The sequence below is a fragment of the Phodopus roborovskii genome, unplaced genomic scaffold, assembly GCF_943737965.1.
Source record: "Phodopus roborovskii unplaced genomic scaffold, PHOROB, whole genome shotgun sequence".
NCBI lineage: Eukaryota > Metazoa > Chordata > Mammalia > Rodentia > Cricetidae > Phodopus > Phodopus roborovskii.
In genome coordinates, this window is record NW_026126470.1 from 32,131,373 (window position 1) to 32,147,848 (window position 16,476).

Genomic DNA, 16,476 nt, shown 5'->3' on the forward strand with positions numbered 1-16,476 from the left:
CCCCCAAGTGGCTTGTGGGAGAAGAAAGCAGAGAAGTCCAATATCCACTGCTGACTCCACAGCTCCAAGTACTCCTGGGAAGGCCTGGAAAGCTGACAAATTCCGCGAACACATTCAGCTTGGAGGTCAGATGCGTGACCCCAGAGCATGGCAGGCTCACCAGGGACACCAGTGAAGCAGTGGACTTGGCTTACAGAGATGTGTTAAAGGTCAAAGATCGGGATGTGAGCAGGGGTGACTGGAACTCCTAGGGAAGGACATAGAAGGCTTGAACATAAGGAGAGAGTTCAAAGGAAGACGGCCGCACAGGGACACTGGGAAACGTCCTCCTGGTGAAGCTTCACAGTCCTGGTGAAGCTTCAGGAGAGGAGGTTTGGAGGACAATATCTGCCCCAAGGGATAGCGTGTCTTGGGCTACAAGGCAACAAGCCCTATTTGCCCAGGACTGACAGGGAGCTGACGCTCTTGGTTTGCTAGGCGCTGACCAAGGTGCTGAAGCTCTCCACACTCTTGAAGGTGGAAAGAGAGGAGAGGCCGGCAGAGCAGGCCCAGAAGAAAAAGGGGCTACGCCCCTTCCCAGATGAGAGCAGAGAGTGGATGTTACAACTGTAGTCCAGTAGAGGGCAGAGCCCACACGAGCAGATGTATGGGCTGAGGAAGCCTTGTGTGGATGAACCCAAGCTACAGCCTGTAAAAGGGTACTCTGAGGAGATCTTTGCTCTGTGGAGAATAGATAGCAACTAGTTTGGAGCCCATAGGGATGGCTGGTAGGGGAAGACTTCTCAGAAGACCTGAAACCCGGAGGATGGGTTTTCTATGAACTTAGCTTAGAAATTGTATTCATTTATAGATTATGGCAATGAGTTCCCGAGGAAGGACATAGCTCATGATTATGCTGACAGACACATGGTTTACAGAACTGCGTGCAGCCACTACCTACTAAGAGAGCGGCTTTGTCCTCCCTCCAGGGCTTCCTACTCTAAGGCTGAAATCTGTAAATTAAACACAGGGAATGTTTCTTCCACGTTCTATTCACACTAGACAATGTACCAAGTGCCAGGGACCCGGAGAAAGAAGGATAGCAGAGCCCAGCTCTGAGAAACTTGCAGGGCACCGAGAGGGGCATGCACTGAGATTTCTTAGATGGTGAGTTAACTCCATCAAGGTGAGCTTTTGTAGGTCTGCATCTTGTAATTATTTTCATGCCTCTCTGAACAACTCAAAAGGCTGCACTTGTCAGGGCGACCGTGTGTCGGAAAATGAGCGAAGCATTTTAAGCGCAATTCTGTCTCAAGACTCATTAAATATCGATTAAACGTCCACTGCCCGTCAGGTATTCAGAACAATGGACAGTGTGGGGACAGCCCTAGCAGGAAGAGGGGGTCCAACCAACTTCCAGGCTAGTGGAGTGACATGCATGAATGGATATGGCAGTTGATACACACAGAGGTGCACACTTGATGCATGTCACAGGACCAGCCAGGGAAAACGAGCACTAAGAAGGAATGGGGGCTCTGTGGTCCAGGGGAATTAAGTCTTCCTGCCAGAGGTAGCCTTGACCTCTGTAATGGCCTCCATTTTAGCAGAAGGCAGACAGACAGAGGAATAGCAAGGTTAAGCTCAGGCCAGCAGAGGGCCACCATGAGCTGGATCCTAATGTTCCCTACTGTTGGTTTGGGTGGGTACCAGCTGTTGGCGTGGGAACCTTCCCTGAAGGCAAGCATAGACCTGGACTGCTCTGCAGTGGGAGGCTGCTGTGTGCTCCATTCGCAGGAACACGGGCAGTTGGTGCTGAGCCTGTGGGAAGGTGAGGGCTCCTCTTGCCACCAGGGTCCTGTTGAATGACTCCATTCCTGCCTGCTTCTCTACTGGCGCTCATCACCACCACCTGTTTCCACTGTTTTCTTCAAGTCCTGCCTCTCAGGACTCTTCTGTGCTCCATCTGACCCTTTTCTTCAAAACCACCCTCTCTCCTAGTTGACCCGGGGAGAAGCCCATTTGTCACGACTCTGAGGCCTAGGTATTGCTCCACTGCTTTCCCCAGGGACATTGTGGCTTGGAGCTGCACTGCCCACCTCAAGGGTCTTCCTGGGGTTGCATGCATGCAACATTCCCATCTGAAACTCTGAGACCAGTGAGCCTGTTCTTTTATGCACCCAAAACCCAGCTATCCTAGATAAGATCCTTAACCATAGATCCACACTTGACACTTTCTCTGAGTCCCCCAATTCTCCTTCTTCTAATTCCTCACTTCTGCTAACCAATCCCTGGTTCTATCCCTGGCACACTGCTAGTGATACATCCTGCCCTCTAGACCTGCTTTTTTCCAGCTGTCTTGAGTTTGATTTGTTGCTACATCTCATCTCAAAAGTGACCAAATCACCCCTGACAGGGCAATGTGAAGCAACACATTGACCTAGAAAGAAAGAAAAAAAAAATACTCTTGTGCCTCTAGAAGTATATTAACCCTTCCAATGCAGATTGCTTTCCGGCCCCATATCTTCTACAAGACACAGTAGAATCCTGGCTAGAGGCCACAGTGGTGTTATTCTGTCTGCAGCCAGAGAGACGATGAGATTCTAAGTTGGCCTGTAATGGCCTCTGGAAAATTGCCAGTGAGAATGCCCGGCTGGCGTGGTGCTGCTAGCTAGGTCGTTTTTATGTGTTGGCTGTGGACAGATTGAGTGCTCCCTGGCCTGTCCCTAGGGCATTTTAAAGGAGACTAGCCTTCCTCATTCTGCATAAACTTGTTGTACGCCACATCCTACAAACACTGGCATGGTGGAGCTTGGACCTCGGGATGGAAGACCCAGGCTTGTACTCTGGGTCAGTCACTTATCTGAAGGCAAAGGAGGCTGGCGACCAGGAAAGACCATGACAGAAGCCTATTTCTGTTGGTATTCATGGGCAGGCCTGCGGTGGCGGGAATGCCTGCCAAGACCAGTGGGGATCGAGGCTGAGGTATATAGCCAGGACACTCAGAAAGGGGCACAGAAAAACAAAACAAAAACAAACCTGGACATAACCATGGGAGAAATGGACAAAATAGAAAGAGCATTCTGATATCCATAAGTATGTAGAGGAGCTGTGGACATACAATGAAGAAACAAGGAGGAAGGAAGGAGGGCGTGCGAGAGGGAGACAACTCAGGGGGAGAGTGAAGAGCTTACCTGATTTATTTTTGCATTCGATGTCGTAGCCTGTGATGGGGCTGTTGCCGTCGAACCCCATGGTCCACCTGAGCGTGATTGTGCGTGCTTTGACGTCTTTGATCTCAATCTCGGGAGGGTCTGGGGGTTCTGTACCATCGACAGAAAGGCCGGGGTTAGTTCAAATCAAGCCTGGGCATAAACTCCAGCGTAAGAGCTGCCTACAGCTAGCAGGCGCTTCTTGGTTGAAAGCTTTTGCCAGCCAATTATTTTCTGATTAGACAGAAGGCATTGCCCCATCCCCATGAGACTCCGTTTGCAGCACGCTCACTCCCAGATGCTGGGCTTCAGTTTCATCCTCCTGTCTAGTACTCAGGCTCCCAAGATGGAGTGGAAAACACTGGCCACGCTTGTCTGCACTTGGCCTGAGTCTCTGACCTCTCACCTGCTCTGGTTCCCACGCGGGTCTCCCTCCTTGCATCCCAGGGCTTCACCCTAACATAGTCATACCCTCCGATAGAAGCCAGATTTGTGCCACTCTCCCACATAGACAGGATTTCCTGAGAATTAAAATGCTCCCAGTTGATTGGGGCTGCTCTGCTTCTTGAAGTGAGCACACCTCGCCCCGAATTCCTTTTGCTATATCCGCCCTACCTTGCACCGTGAGTTGAATTATTCCACGGTCCTCCCCGTAAGAGTTGATAGCATGGCAGGAGAAGAAGCCAGAATCTTCTCTCACTGTTGGTAAAATCTGTGACCAAAGCAGAAAAGTAGTCACTTTAGTTGGTAGCGTTAGCTGGAGATCAGCAGACATGGCTTCCAGTGGGAGAATAACCCTCCCTTCCTGCTATTCCCAGCACTTATTACTACTTAACAGACATGGACACCGACACAGAGACACACATAACATTAGCACTCTAACACGGAGACACACATACACATGGACACGCACAGACACACAGATACACACAAAGACACAGGCATACCCACACTCACTCACACTAACACACATCAACACAAACACAGACACACACACAGCACATTCATGAACACAGAAGCATTCATACACGCTCAAACATATATATATATATATGCACACACACACATATATATATATATATGCGTTCTTGTCACACGTAACACACAAAGAGACACTTCTACACACATTTTCCCACCCACACACGTGGACAAACACAGACATACAGAGATACACAATCATATCCACACACACTCAGATACAAATATAGATGTACGCATACGTATCCACTTTCATAGATGTACATACAAGCTCACACACCCATGTCCACACTCACAGACTCACCTGCACATATGCACGCTTGCCCACAGACACACTGACAGTGGCATACTCATCCTCAGACCAACACAGACTGATATAGGCTGGCATACACAAACCCACACACGTTTACATCTCCTAAGGGCAAACTACGTCCATGAAATTATAAGCATGCAAGCAGGCCTGCCCATCTTGCTGGAATGGATGTCTGATTTACGTGGGCTGCTGTGGTTAGACTCCATATATTTCTCTCTTCCCCCCCCCCCATGCGGTGTGATTTTAAGGAAGCAAACATCTATGAATGTGTCAGTTTTCTGCACCCACCACTCTGTTCCCACAGACGCCTTTTGTGAACACACCGTTTCCTTTCAGGATTTTCTACGGCAGTTCCACTCATTTCCCATTGTGTCTGCTATGCTTAACAGAGCAGAGTGTGTTCAAGTGTGTGTGTGTGGATGCGTGCTACACGCAAGTCTATGGTGTCCATATAAATGGCTGCAGCATCCTCACTTCTGGATGCTGGTGTCTGGAACTAAGGCACGGCTGTACTGCCTGTGTCCTCAGGACCCCACCGGTGTTCTGCACCATCGAGGCTCGGGGACTGCACCCTGGAGGCAGAGCCAGCATCTGTTCCAAGCCAAGCACATGGCTGTAAATCACCCTCACGTGTGTGCTTCTGTATCAGCATCCCTCATTACGAAAACACTGTGCAGTCAGGGCAGACACCCACAGTGCTCAACGGAGAACACACACGCTTCCTTCTAGCTCTGCTGATTCTAGATTAATGGTGGGATATTCTCCCTGCTGGATTTTCCTACGAAGAAGGAAAACATTTTTCTTTTTCTCAGAAATCATTTTGTTCCCAGTTACATGTACATGTCTTGGGGCCTGGGTGCATGTGTTCACGAGTCCCTGAAGACTTAGATCTAGACGTTGCGAGCCACCTGACGTGGGTGCTCGGTACTGAACGCAGGTCCCCTGGAAGAGCAGCACATCCCACTGACTGCTGAGCCATCTCTCTAGCTCTCAAAATGTATTTTTGTTGTGGGCTTTTTGTTTTGTTTTTGCCTCAAAGCTCATGCTGTGTTTTATAGACGGCTGAACGTGCACATTGCACACACTCTACCCCTCTGAGGACAACTCCTCTAAAGAGACATCTTTCAGTGTTTTGCTGTTTTCTGTGGACAGTGGCTGTGAAGCTCTACTTCTGAAGGGCACTCGGTGACCTTGTCCATGTAGGTAGGTCCAACAGGATAGTCACAAGTCATTATGGTCATGCCCAGGACTGTGCAAGAGGCTGATTGATGGCCCCAGAACTCCTCTGCCCCATTTCTGTCATAGCTGACATCTTTACCTGCAGAGTAGAGATCACCTCCTCTCCCGCCTCCTTGGTGGAGACCAGGTAGCGGGCCATTTCGGGGTTTATGATCCTGTCTTCTTTCTCCCAGCGGACGATAATGGGTTTCTCTCCATGCGCTGTGCAGCTCATCTCCTTCTTTTGACCCTGAGTGGCCAGGGTAGTGTTGGGATAAGAGGTTATCATGGCAGGAACTAATAAAAGAGAAAAAAAAAAAAACACAAAGAAGACAGGCCTTGTTCAGCAAAGCTATATTCTCGATTCTCCCTCCGCCACCCACATTCAGTGATGCTTAAAGAGACAGTTCTTTGAAATAAAACGTATCTGAGAAAGTGCTGAGCAAGAACTAAGAGGAACAATAGACTGTGGTGGGCCCAGAGCACAAATTGCCTTGTCGGGTCATATTCAAGGGTTTGCAGTACTGTTCCAGGCCTGATGGGGCCAGATGTGAGCCAGAAGGCGGCATGGCCTCTGTCACCAGAGCACACAGGCAAATGATGGTTCTTCAGCTCTGGGGAGGAAGCCTTACTTGTGAAATTACATCAATCCTGGTAATTACTTCTCACACTGTACTTGGCTCACATATCCGAAGACACACTTTGCAAATAGCCATTAAATCTTTCCCTAGAGACCTCACACCTAACCTACCTTGCATAACTTCCATGCCTCATCATCAACTTGAAGAAGAGGAGGAGGAGGAGGAGGAAGACAGACAAGAAGACAACCTTTATTCATGAAGCCTGCATTTCCTTTCTTCTTATTCACACTTAATCTGTATGATTTTGCCCTCATCCATGGGTGGCATAAGATTCCATTCTCAACTATGCAAACAACTTGGAAATCTGGAAGCCTGTTTTAAAACACATTTTCTGGGATTTATTCCAAAGTTACAAGAAATTGAGAGGGAAACACGGGTCAAAACCAAAATGGACCCTGGAAAGCTACAAGCAACATGGTGTCGGTGCTTTGGTTATCTGAGAATTCTCATGTAGTGGTGCTTTGGTTATCTGACAGGCAGAGAGTTAGGAGGCAGACTTTCTCATTCAGGTGCCCCAAATCCTTCACCTTTAGAGAAAACGAGAAACAAAAAGCCAAAAAAAAAAAAAAAAAAAAAAAAAAAAAAAAAGCCCAAATGACTAACAGCACTGATGACCTTGATGACCTTGGCTCGTGCCGCAGGGAGAGAATCTGACACTTGTACAGCCTGACCTAGATTCACAATAAACTCATGCTAGAGAATTAAGGTGGGGATGACCTTCCTTTGGTAATAAGCTTGGGGAAATTCAGCAAAAAGCAAACCAGAACACACCCTGGAAGGACTTGATCTTCTGCCTGCTCTGTTGGTTTTCTGCCAGATGAAGGTGGCCATGAGCTCTCACACCACAAGTACAAAAGCAACCTCTGTACGCTTGAGTGATTGAGAGTTATCTCCTAATGACTCAAGATGACAGAAAGATCAGATGCAAGTTTTGAAGTACTAGGCTAAATAGATAAATAAATAATACATAGAGGTGTATTTCAAAACAGGGGTAAGGGATGCAATGCCTGCAAAGGGACCAGGAATCTCTTGAGAACTACCAAAAACAAATCCACATGTCCCCATTTCTTCAGTCCTAGAGAGAAAGACCTCTCCCTTGTTTCTAGGGTCAAACTTGAATTTGTGTTCGTCCAAGGTTTGTGAACCTTTGACCCCTCATAATATGGCGTTCTGTGGAAATGCGGCCTTGCAGAGGTAATTAGTCACAACCAGGGTCTTCTGTAGTGCAGCCTGTAGTGTGGACAATGTTACATCTGCTGTGAAATGTTTCCAGAATTTGCGGGGAGGTTGGCTCTACTCAACAAGTATGTGTTTGTTACCAAATGTACAATATATGTACATATACAATACTAACTACATATACAGGTATACACATTTGTACAATATGGAAGTACATATATAATGCATAGCCTTTCAGGATCTCACAGAGTTAAATGATCCCACACCACATCAATTTCTAACTAGCATTTACATTATTCTAACCCAGTCACTTCACTGTGTCTACCCCAAGGCCATCATTGTCTACCCCAAGGGGATCATTGACTTTATTTTAAAATTTTTATTAGCTTTTATATATTTATTCTCTCTCTTTCCCTCCCTCCCTCTCCCTCTCTTTCTTTCTGAGTGTGTGTATGCCACAGTGCATGTGTAGATCATAGATAACTTGTGAGTATATATTCTCTCTTTCCAGCATGTGAGTCCTTGGGAGATTGAAATGAGGTCATTATGCCAGGCAGCCAAGTGCCCTTATCCACTAAGCCACTGAGCTACCTTTCTGGCACCAAGTTCCACTCTTCTGTGTCATTTATGGGTATGTCTTATAAATGGGACCATGCGATGTCTGCCCTCATGCTAGCCTTCCAAGTTCTTCAAGCATAATGGGCTCAGGGGTCATTCACATTGTGGCGTGTTTTGAAATTTTATTTTTTTCATTGCCTAACATGGCTCTCTTGCATGGATCTTCCATGCTTTATGGTCTTAAGTGTCTCAGACTCATGGGTAAAGTTACCCACTACACAGTGTCCGTAAAAAAGGGGATTGGGGGGCAGGAAAAATGGAGGTTTTGCCCAAGATTTTCTTCCAGTGTTAGTATTTAGAGTCCAGTATGAGTTCAGGGCTCCTGCCTTCCTTGGGGTTTTCTGGGCAGGAGCCCAGGGCAGTGGGAAGGCTGGAGTGTCTCAGAATGCAATGATTTAAAATCTACTGAAGAGGAGGGAAAAGTGCTCTATATAAACAGAAGCACTGCTATGAGGATTTACATGCCTTTTTCCATTTCCTTGAAAATATCACACACACACACACACACACACACACACACACACACCACGGCACATATGTGGAGGTCAGAGGACAACTGGCAAGAGCTGGCTCTCTTCTTCTACCATGTGAATTCCAGGAATCAAATTCAGGTCACAGGGCTTGGCGGCAAATGCCGTGACCTACTGAGCCATCGTTTGGACCTCTACACCTTCCTTTCTCAGGCTGTTAACAAGCTCTGCTGCACACTATGTGGGAGACATGTTTCAACACACCACGCGGCCTGGGATTTTTCTCGCTGATGCTATTCTGCCAGAGACCATCCTCATTTTCAGTCATTTCTCTCTTTTGGGTGAGAGTCCCGTCAAGATGGGGCTTTTAATTCTGGTAATGAAGCCAGCGTTTAGTCAGAAACACTCAGCTAGCCTGTGCTTCCCTATCCTGCTTAGAATGGTCAGAAGGACCCATTTGTTTTAATGAGCCACCGCCATGGCTTCTTTGCAATGCTGATGTTTGGAGGCATGGCGACCTTTTCACTTGTCACAATCCTGGGCGCTGAGAGATGACAGCATGCGTGCGTGTCAGTGCAGCTAGCTACTCTCTCTGCCACGATTCCTGAAGCATCGCAAATGGATGGGGGTCATTTAGCAGGAAGTGGTTGGTACCAAGGAGAGGCTGTGAGAAAACCTGTTAGCCTCAGAGCAAATCCAGGCCCAGGATGGCTTCGGCTAAAGCTGCGTGCTGTGAGCTTTCCTCCAAAATTACTCATTAAGGCAGGTGTTGTTTTACATCAGGAGAACCTGGTTCGCAAGCTCCGCTCATTAGCTACCCCATAGCTCCCTAACTCTCAGCAAGTCTGCCTTCTTGTGTTGTGTTGGGAGCGTCTTCTGACCTACTTTCTTGCAGCTTAAAGATTCAGTCATGCAGGATTGCCGTAGCCCCTGGGCAGACAGAGCCATCGGGGCGTCTCTCTGCTTGACTCACAGCACAGTGACAAGGGATGTGACCACCTTAATTTGACACTGACATTGGTGAGGGTGTTTGTATCACCGAAACGGGGTAAATGCTAGAAACTGGCCTTTCTTCACCCCCTCCCATCAGCAGCTAACTATTAAGATACTTATGAAAACAGTACCTGAGAGAGTGCTTCTCACTCTATTCAAATGACTCAACTCTCCAGCCGAGAGACTAGACCAACCTCAAAGATCAACAGGCTTCACATCTCGGTTAACGGTTAACGGGACTCAGCCCTTCCACCTTGCGAAGGACAAAAGAGAAACGTGGAGAGGAGTGACTGACTATAAACATTTCTAACTCGTGTCAAACAGGGCGGGACCCGAATGGGTCCCCTTCCGAGCTGTAAGGTCATCCCAGACACAGCGGTGGTATCCTGAGTCATCCGAGATCTTCCATGTTTGACACCTCCAAGTCTTTCCTCCTTAGGAGTCACAATCTCTCCATTCATTCAGATTAACAAGTCAGGGGAGCATAGGGAGTCTCTGGAGATGTTCTGAGTCATAAGGATATTTAATTTCTTTATGCCCACGGATGCTTTGCCTGAATGTATGCCTCCATGCTATGGTCATGCCAGTTGACTATAGAGGGCAGAGGAGGGCCCTGAACCCCCTGGAACTGGAGTCACAGACAGTTGTGAGTCGGCACGTGGGTCCTCAGGATTGAACCTGGGTTCTCTGGAAGAGCAGCTTGTGCTATTAACTGCTGAGCCATCTCTCCAGTATGAACACAGTTTTGAAGCTTTATTTATTTATTTTTTTTTACATCCCCAAATTCATGTAATCGTGATGTAATTTCAAATAGACAGAATGGCAAAAGAAACTACATATCTATTGCTGGATCCACAGTCAGGCACAGAGTTTGCGATTTATTTTTCTTATTATTCCATCAGAAAACCAACATCTGTCAAATATGTAATTGTCACTATTCTATTTCAGTCCCTGTTAAGTGAAAGCATGATTCAGCAAGAGTCTTGAAGATGAGACTTAAGGATGGAAGCTGTCTCCAGGGACCCCGCTGCTTCAAGTGGGTAACAGGGGAAAACTTGCTGTGTCCCAAGTAGACAAGGCATTGCTCACAGGGTGGAAGATCTGTCCTGGGATGGGCTGTCTTAGGATTCTTTTTGTACCTGTCACATCCAAGAAGTCACCAAAGAGCCTGGCTTCCACCTCATGCAGCATGGTGTTGTGTGGATGTGCTTGACGGCTGGAGGCTTTCATTTCTCATTGACCCCAGAAAGGTGGATGGGATCAAATGCTCTCAATGGGTGTACTAGCGATTTGTCTCATTAGCGGCCAGAGTATCATACAGGAGAAAACTATGGGAAGACAGCCCATTGTAGTGGGAAAGGGTGGACAGTCTATCATAGTGTGGATGGGTAGACAGACAGACAGCTCATCATAGTGGGGAGGGACCGACAGACAGCCCATCAAAGTGGGGAGGGATAGACAGACAGACAGCCCATCATAGTGGGGGAGGGACAGACAGACAGTCCATCATAGTGGGGAGGGACAGACAGTCCATCAAAGTGGGAAGGGACAGACAGTCCATCATAGTGGATAGGGACAGACAGACAGCTCATCAAAGTGGGAAGGGACAGACAGCCCATCATAGTGGTGAGGGACAGACAGACAGACAGCCCATCATAGTGGGGAGGGACAGATAGACAGACAGCCCATCATAGTGGGGAGCTTTGTGGCAGGAGGTTGTTCACATGACAGTAGATAGAAGTAGGAAACATGGTGGGAACCTTTAAAAGCCTGTCCCAGTGACATTCCTGTATGAGGTCCCACACTGTAAAGGCTGAACAGTTTCAACCTAGCTCCACGAGGGTCTGGGGAGATGCTGAGTAAAGCCTGAGCAATGCAACTCAATCCCATGGTAGCCCAGACTTTCTCCAGCTCAGAACTCTGCCCTTCCTTCCTTTCCTTCCTTCTTTCCTTCCTCCTTTATTCTTTTTATTTTTATTTATTTTTTGTTTTTAGGTTTTTGAGACGGGGATTCTCTGTGAACAGCCCCGACTGTCCTGGAACTCGCTTTGTAGACCAGGCTGGCTTCAAACTCACCGAGATCTCCCAGCCTCTGCCTCTCAAGTACTAGGATTAATGGCGTGCGCCACCACTGACCAGCTTTTTCTTCTTATGCGTCTTTTCCGGAAAGTTTCTGTGTGCATGGTCACAACTTCACCACAACAAGAGCTAACGCTGACACATGGCTATCCATTCAGAACTTCCATCTGTGTGATGTAGGGACCTCAACACTAATGGATTTGTTTTGGTGAGCATAGCATCCTGAGGTTTCATCTATATCACTGAATATGCCAGAGTTTTCTTCTTTAGAAACAGAAATAATATTTCAACAAAAGCCTAGACCAAATTTTCTATCAACGGACACTTTGGGGCTGGTGAACAATTTCCCTATGATTTTTGATGGATGGAACATTATTGTTTTAAAAGCCTGCAGAAAGAACTGTGTCAATAAAACCGATGGAAGATTTTTGCCTGCTTTCCCTCCATCTGGTTAAAGACCAAGCCTTTTACCTTCTCAATTTGGGATCTCACTCCCTCTGCTCCATTTCTGTTTCCTCATCTGAGAAAACAAAGAGGCCCATGGCTCCCTAGGCTCTGATGACAATTAATGAGATTATGTTGGAGGCACCAGTTTACTACAGGGTGCCGGAAGAAAGGCTGTTCGGAATCCCAGGTCCTGATTATCACTGCTGCAGGATCATAAATGCCTCCTGTCCAAATACTTATTGTTCATAAAAGTTTTAGCAAGAGACGCTGCCTCCTAGGCAGCTCTAATCCCTATAAAGGAAACGATTCCTCCTGCCGGGAATTAATAAGCTCTTAGCCACACTGAAATATCTTCTCGGCTGGGTTATTGTACTTATATAATGAAGTTACTTTGATTATAACCATTAATCAGGTCCGTGTTTCTGAGCTAGAGTGGGCTGTACTTGACGCTGGGCTTTAGCAAGGACAATGTCCCCACTTTCCTGGCAGGCTGGCTGACATGATTAAACCTGTCAGGGCAATGACACAGAACGCTTAGACTTCATATCAGATTCACTCTGAAGTTGCTTCTTTGTCCACTATTGGAAGGAATTTGATTTATTTTGCATGACAAGCATGAATATTAACCAAGAGATATTAAAACGGTATCTTCCCCCTCCCTCATTCACAAGGAGATGCAGCAAGCTGTTTCTTTCTGATATATATATATATATATATATTCTTTCCTGTCTGGTTATATACATTGATACTCTGCTTTTGCCTCATAGGAAAGCTCATTAATAGAGGAAACCAAGAGACTAGTAAACAGACCTGCATTTCCTGCTGAAGTGACACTAAAGATGTAAGTGGAAAACTTGTCATGCAACATGGCTTTACTCAAAAGGAGATCAGGAAAGGGTCACGGGTGGTGCTTTGATCAATCTCCTAGACAACGGCCCTCCTGGAATTTGCACTCCCTCCCTCCCACATCCTCCAGAGCCACCAGACCTCATGTTTAATAGGATACTGCTGAAGTAGTGGATCATCACTCCAGGAACAGATTATAGGATGTCTGTGACCTCCATCTTAGGCATGGCCTTCCATCACTGGCTGCAGGGAAGCCTGCTACAATGGCATCAGGGTGCTTACTTAGGCCACCATTGCAGGACCCCGGGAGAGATGGATGTCAGGCTGCCACTGACCCTCCTCGAGCTTGGAAATGGATTCCCGCCCGCCCCCCCCCCCCCAAGCTACTTCTGTCCTCATCAAGTATTCCAATACAGTTTTCAGAAAGCAAGCAGTTTCCATGGAAACAGAGCCAGCAGTTTCCAGGTGGCTTGGGGATGGACACAGTGAATCAATGGGCCCCAGGCTGCGATCTGGCTTTTGAGCAGGTGCTTCACAAGTAGATGCCGTTTGTTCGTTCGCCGTGGAGAAACACAGGAGAACCATTGTCCTCACTGAGAACACTGGTGGGTAATCCATACCACACTTTCTCATTGCTTTGCCTCTTGGGCACCTGGCCTGAAGGCTCCCTGGCAGCAGAATGCAGCCCCCCCCACTCTCTCAGGTATCCTAGGGGCTTCCTGCACCTACAGACTTGTCAAAGGAAGGGGCAAGCCCTAAGCCTTCTGTCCTTCCTGCCTTTGAGTTGACGCACTTCTTAGAATCTTTAAGTTTCAGAAATGCCATCCCCATGTAAAACTATTCTGACCACATTTGGGCTCTAACAGTGTCAGCATCCAGAACTCCCTCTTCACGTTAGCCATTAATTGGCATTCCCGTTCAGTTGTATGGGGATGCTGGTGTGTTTGTATGCGGCCGCCACCTTTGTGTCGTTTTTTTTCACTGAGTGAGTGCCTTCATCAACCGACTACACCAGCATCACAACAGTGATGGCTGACGTCTGTGCTCACCATTTTTTATAAGCGTTTAGTCTTTATAGTGACTCTAGGACGTAGGCGCTGGCGTTCAGAACGTGAAGCACAGTCAGGCTCACTGTTCCAGATCCTGGAGGCAGTTAAGTGCCAGGGGGTAGAACTCTTGTCCACAAAGCTGACGGTTTTTCCCACCCGTGTATGAATTCATGAGCAACTCACTGTAGCCTTGCCTGGTTCCGAATTGTTTATAAAATAGCACCACAGTCCTGCATTCTTCTGTCCCTTGCTTTTTTATTTTGTGTTACATGTGCATATATATATATGCGTATATATATATATAGCGTGCATATGCATGCATGTTCACATAGATGTAAGTACACACATAGACGTGTGTGTGTACAAGTGTCACCTGCCATTTAACAGGCTGTCATGGATCTGAACCCTAGTCTTCAGGCTTGCATAGGGAGTACTTCCCCTACTGAATAATATACCCTCTCATACCAGTTTCCAGACCATTGCCAACACTGAGCACTGTTGTGGGTAAGGCACAGGTTTTTTATTCATGAGTTTCCCTTGGGTTGTTAGAGAGGATTTCCTGATCTATGAGTATTTTTAAATTTACAAGACTATGCAGCTTTTGAAGATGGCTGCACAAACTTTTAGCTCTCCGGGCACATGTGCTACTCATCTGTTTAAAAACTCAGGTCTCAAGGAACAACTGAACTGTAGCATTCAACATTGCCTGGGAACTTTCTGGAAATGTGAATTCCATATGTCCACCCCCAAGAAATTTGAAGAAATCCTCTGCTCTTACTGTACTTGCTGAAGCAGGACACTACCTAGGCCTATTCTCCCCTCTATCATGGAGGTCAGAGCCCTGGCTCTCACCAGCCCAGGAGCTGAATGAAAGCTCCTTCTAGCTCACAAGCCTAGGCGATGCCCTGATCGAACCCCTCCCCATCTGTCAAGTGAACACAAAGCCAATGCTTCCCTCTACCCAGACACCGGGAAAGTCCCCTAGTCTGAAATATGCTTGATTTTAGTAATTCTTCTGGCTGAGACTTAAGTTCCCAGTTGCTTTCCCCAAACCTATTATATACTGTTTTTTTTTTTTTTCAACAAACAGGTTTTAAATGAGTACATACAGAAATTCAGACTCTAAGGAAAAACAAAGAGCCATGCGAAGGTAGTAGCCTTAGAGCAGCTGTGCAGGTTTGAAACTGTAGAGTAGTGTGTGTGTGTGTGTGTGTGTGTGTGTGTGTATGTGTGTGTATTTGTGCATGAACACACCCATGGGTGAGCCTGCATGAGATCAGAGGTTGACTTCAGGTATCTTCCTTAGTCTCCATTTCATGGTAATTGTGCTCTTGGCCTCCAGCACAACCACACGGAGCTGTGAGCACAAGTCCGGGCCAGATCTTACACACGCAGCTGCACATGCACATGTGGACACACGGTGCACTCGTAAAAGAAGAGTGTGTGAGCTGTGAGCTGGCACACAGGCAGGCAGCTGCCGGCAGGGGCATGCTCGCACACATATATGCACACACATGTGCCCTCTGCCGACTCACAGCAGTAGTCTCTCTGGAAATAGCTGTCTGGGAAATCCAGCAGGAAATCACCATATTCTTTTCACTTGAGTTATCGTAAAGTCTTCCTCCCACCTTTTATACAAAAACCAAGACGATGCACAAGTTTTTGTTTTTTTAGCGCCTATTTGTAAACAAACACGGGAGCGCAGGCTTCGCATTTAGGAGTTCCCTTACACCTCTACAGCTCTGCAAGCTTGCCGGACTTTACAGGTTCCATGAGAGGATCCTTGGCTGAGTGTCTGTAGAGTCACAAGACAACCTGGATGAGTGTGCATTGAAAGCACAGCCTCAGGAGGCACTGTGAGCTCAGCTTGCTCAGTAGGAAGTCACCACCACCCTTCCCTTCCTCATTCAAGGTGTGTGTGTGTGGGGGGGGGGGTAGGGAAGGGGATAGAATTCTGCTCAAGTACAGTACCAGCGATAGAGGCTGTGTCCTGGCTTCTGAACAAATGCCAGGAGAAGCATGTGCAGCACGCACGCATGCACGCACGCTCACACGCACACATGCGCACACACACCCCCCTAAAACCAAGGCTCTTCCCTGTACTATGGTAAATCCATGAGCCTAGCTGTGCACATTTAGCATACTCTCAGAGTACCCAGTCCGGGCAGCATCTTTCCAAAGCCTCCTGTCTGTCAGTTGTTTCCTCCTGAAAGGAAGACAGAGGAGGAGGGGCTTGTCAGCAAATACCGCTGTTAATGAGGAGGTATTTTATGACCTGGCATTCTCAGGGGGGTTTTAGGTTCCAGAGGCCTGTGAAGGACATGTGTAACTCTCCCTCCCAAGGGAAGCGAGCAGGCACTAATTGAGGTATTGACGGTTCTAAACGAAGCAGAAACCTGCTAAGAAGATCGAGTCCCAGTGAAAACGGGAGGGGGGGGGGTGTGCGGAGTGAGCACC

General features: G+C 47.3%; 1 protein-coding gene across 1 annotated transcript in view; it reads right to left on the reverse strand.

The window, feature by feature from the left end:
- Dscam (DS cell adhesion molecule) overlaps nucleotides 1-16,476 on the reverse strand; it is a gene marked incomplete at its 5' end in the record, with an annotated part of 506,420 nt that overhangs the window by 110,782 nt on the left and 379,162 nt on the right. The window contains 3 exons of the mRNA XM_051191959.1: nucleotides 3,171-3,299; nucleotides 3,804-3,900; nucleotides 5,798-5,994. Coding sequence (XP_051047916.1) covers nucleotides 3,171-3,299; nucleotides 3,804-3,900; nucleotides 5,798-5,994 — 423 coding nt within the window. The remainder of the gene's footprint in view (nucleotides 1-3,170; nucleotides 3,300-3,803; nucleotides 3,901-5,797; nucleotides 5,995-16,476) is intronic.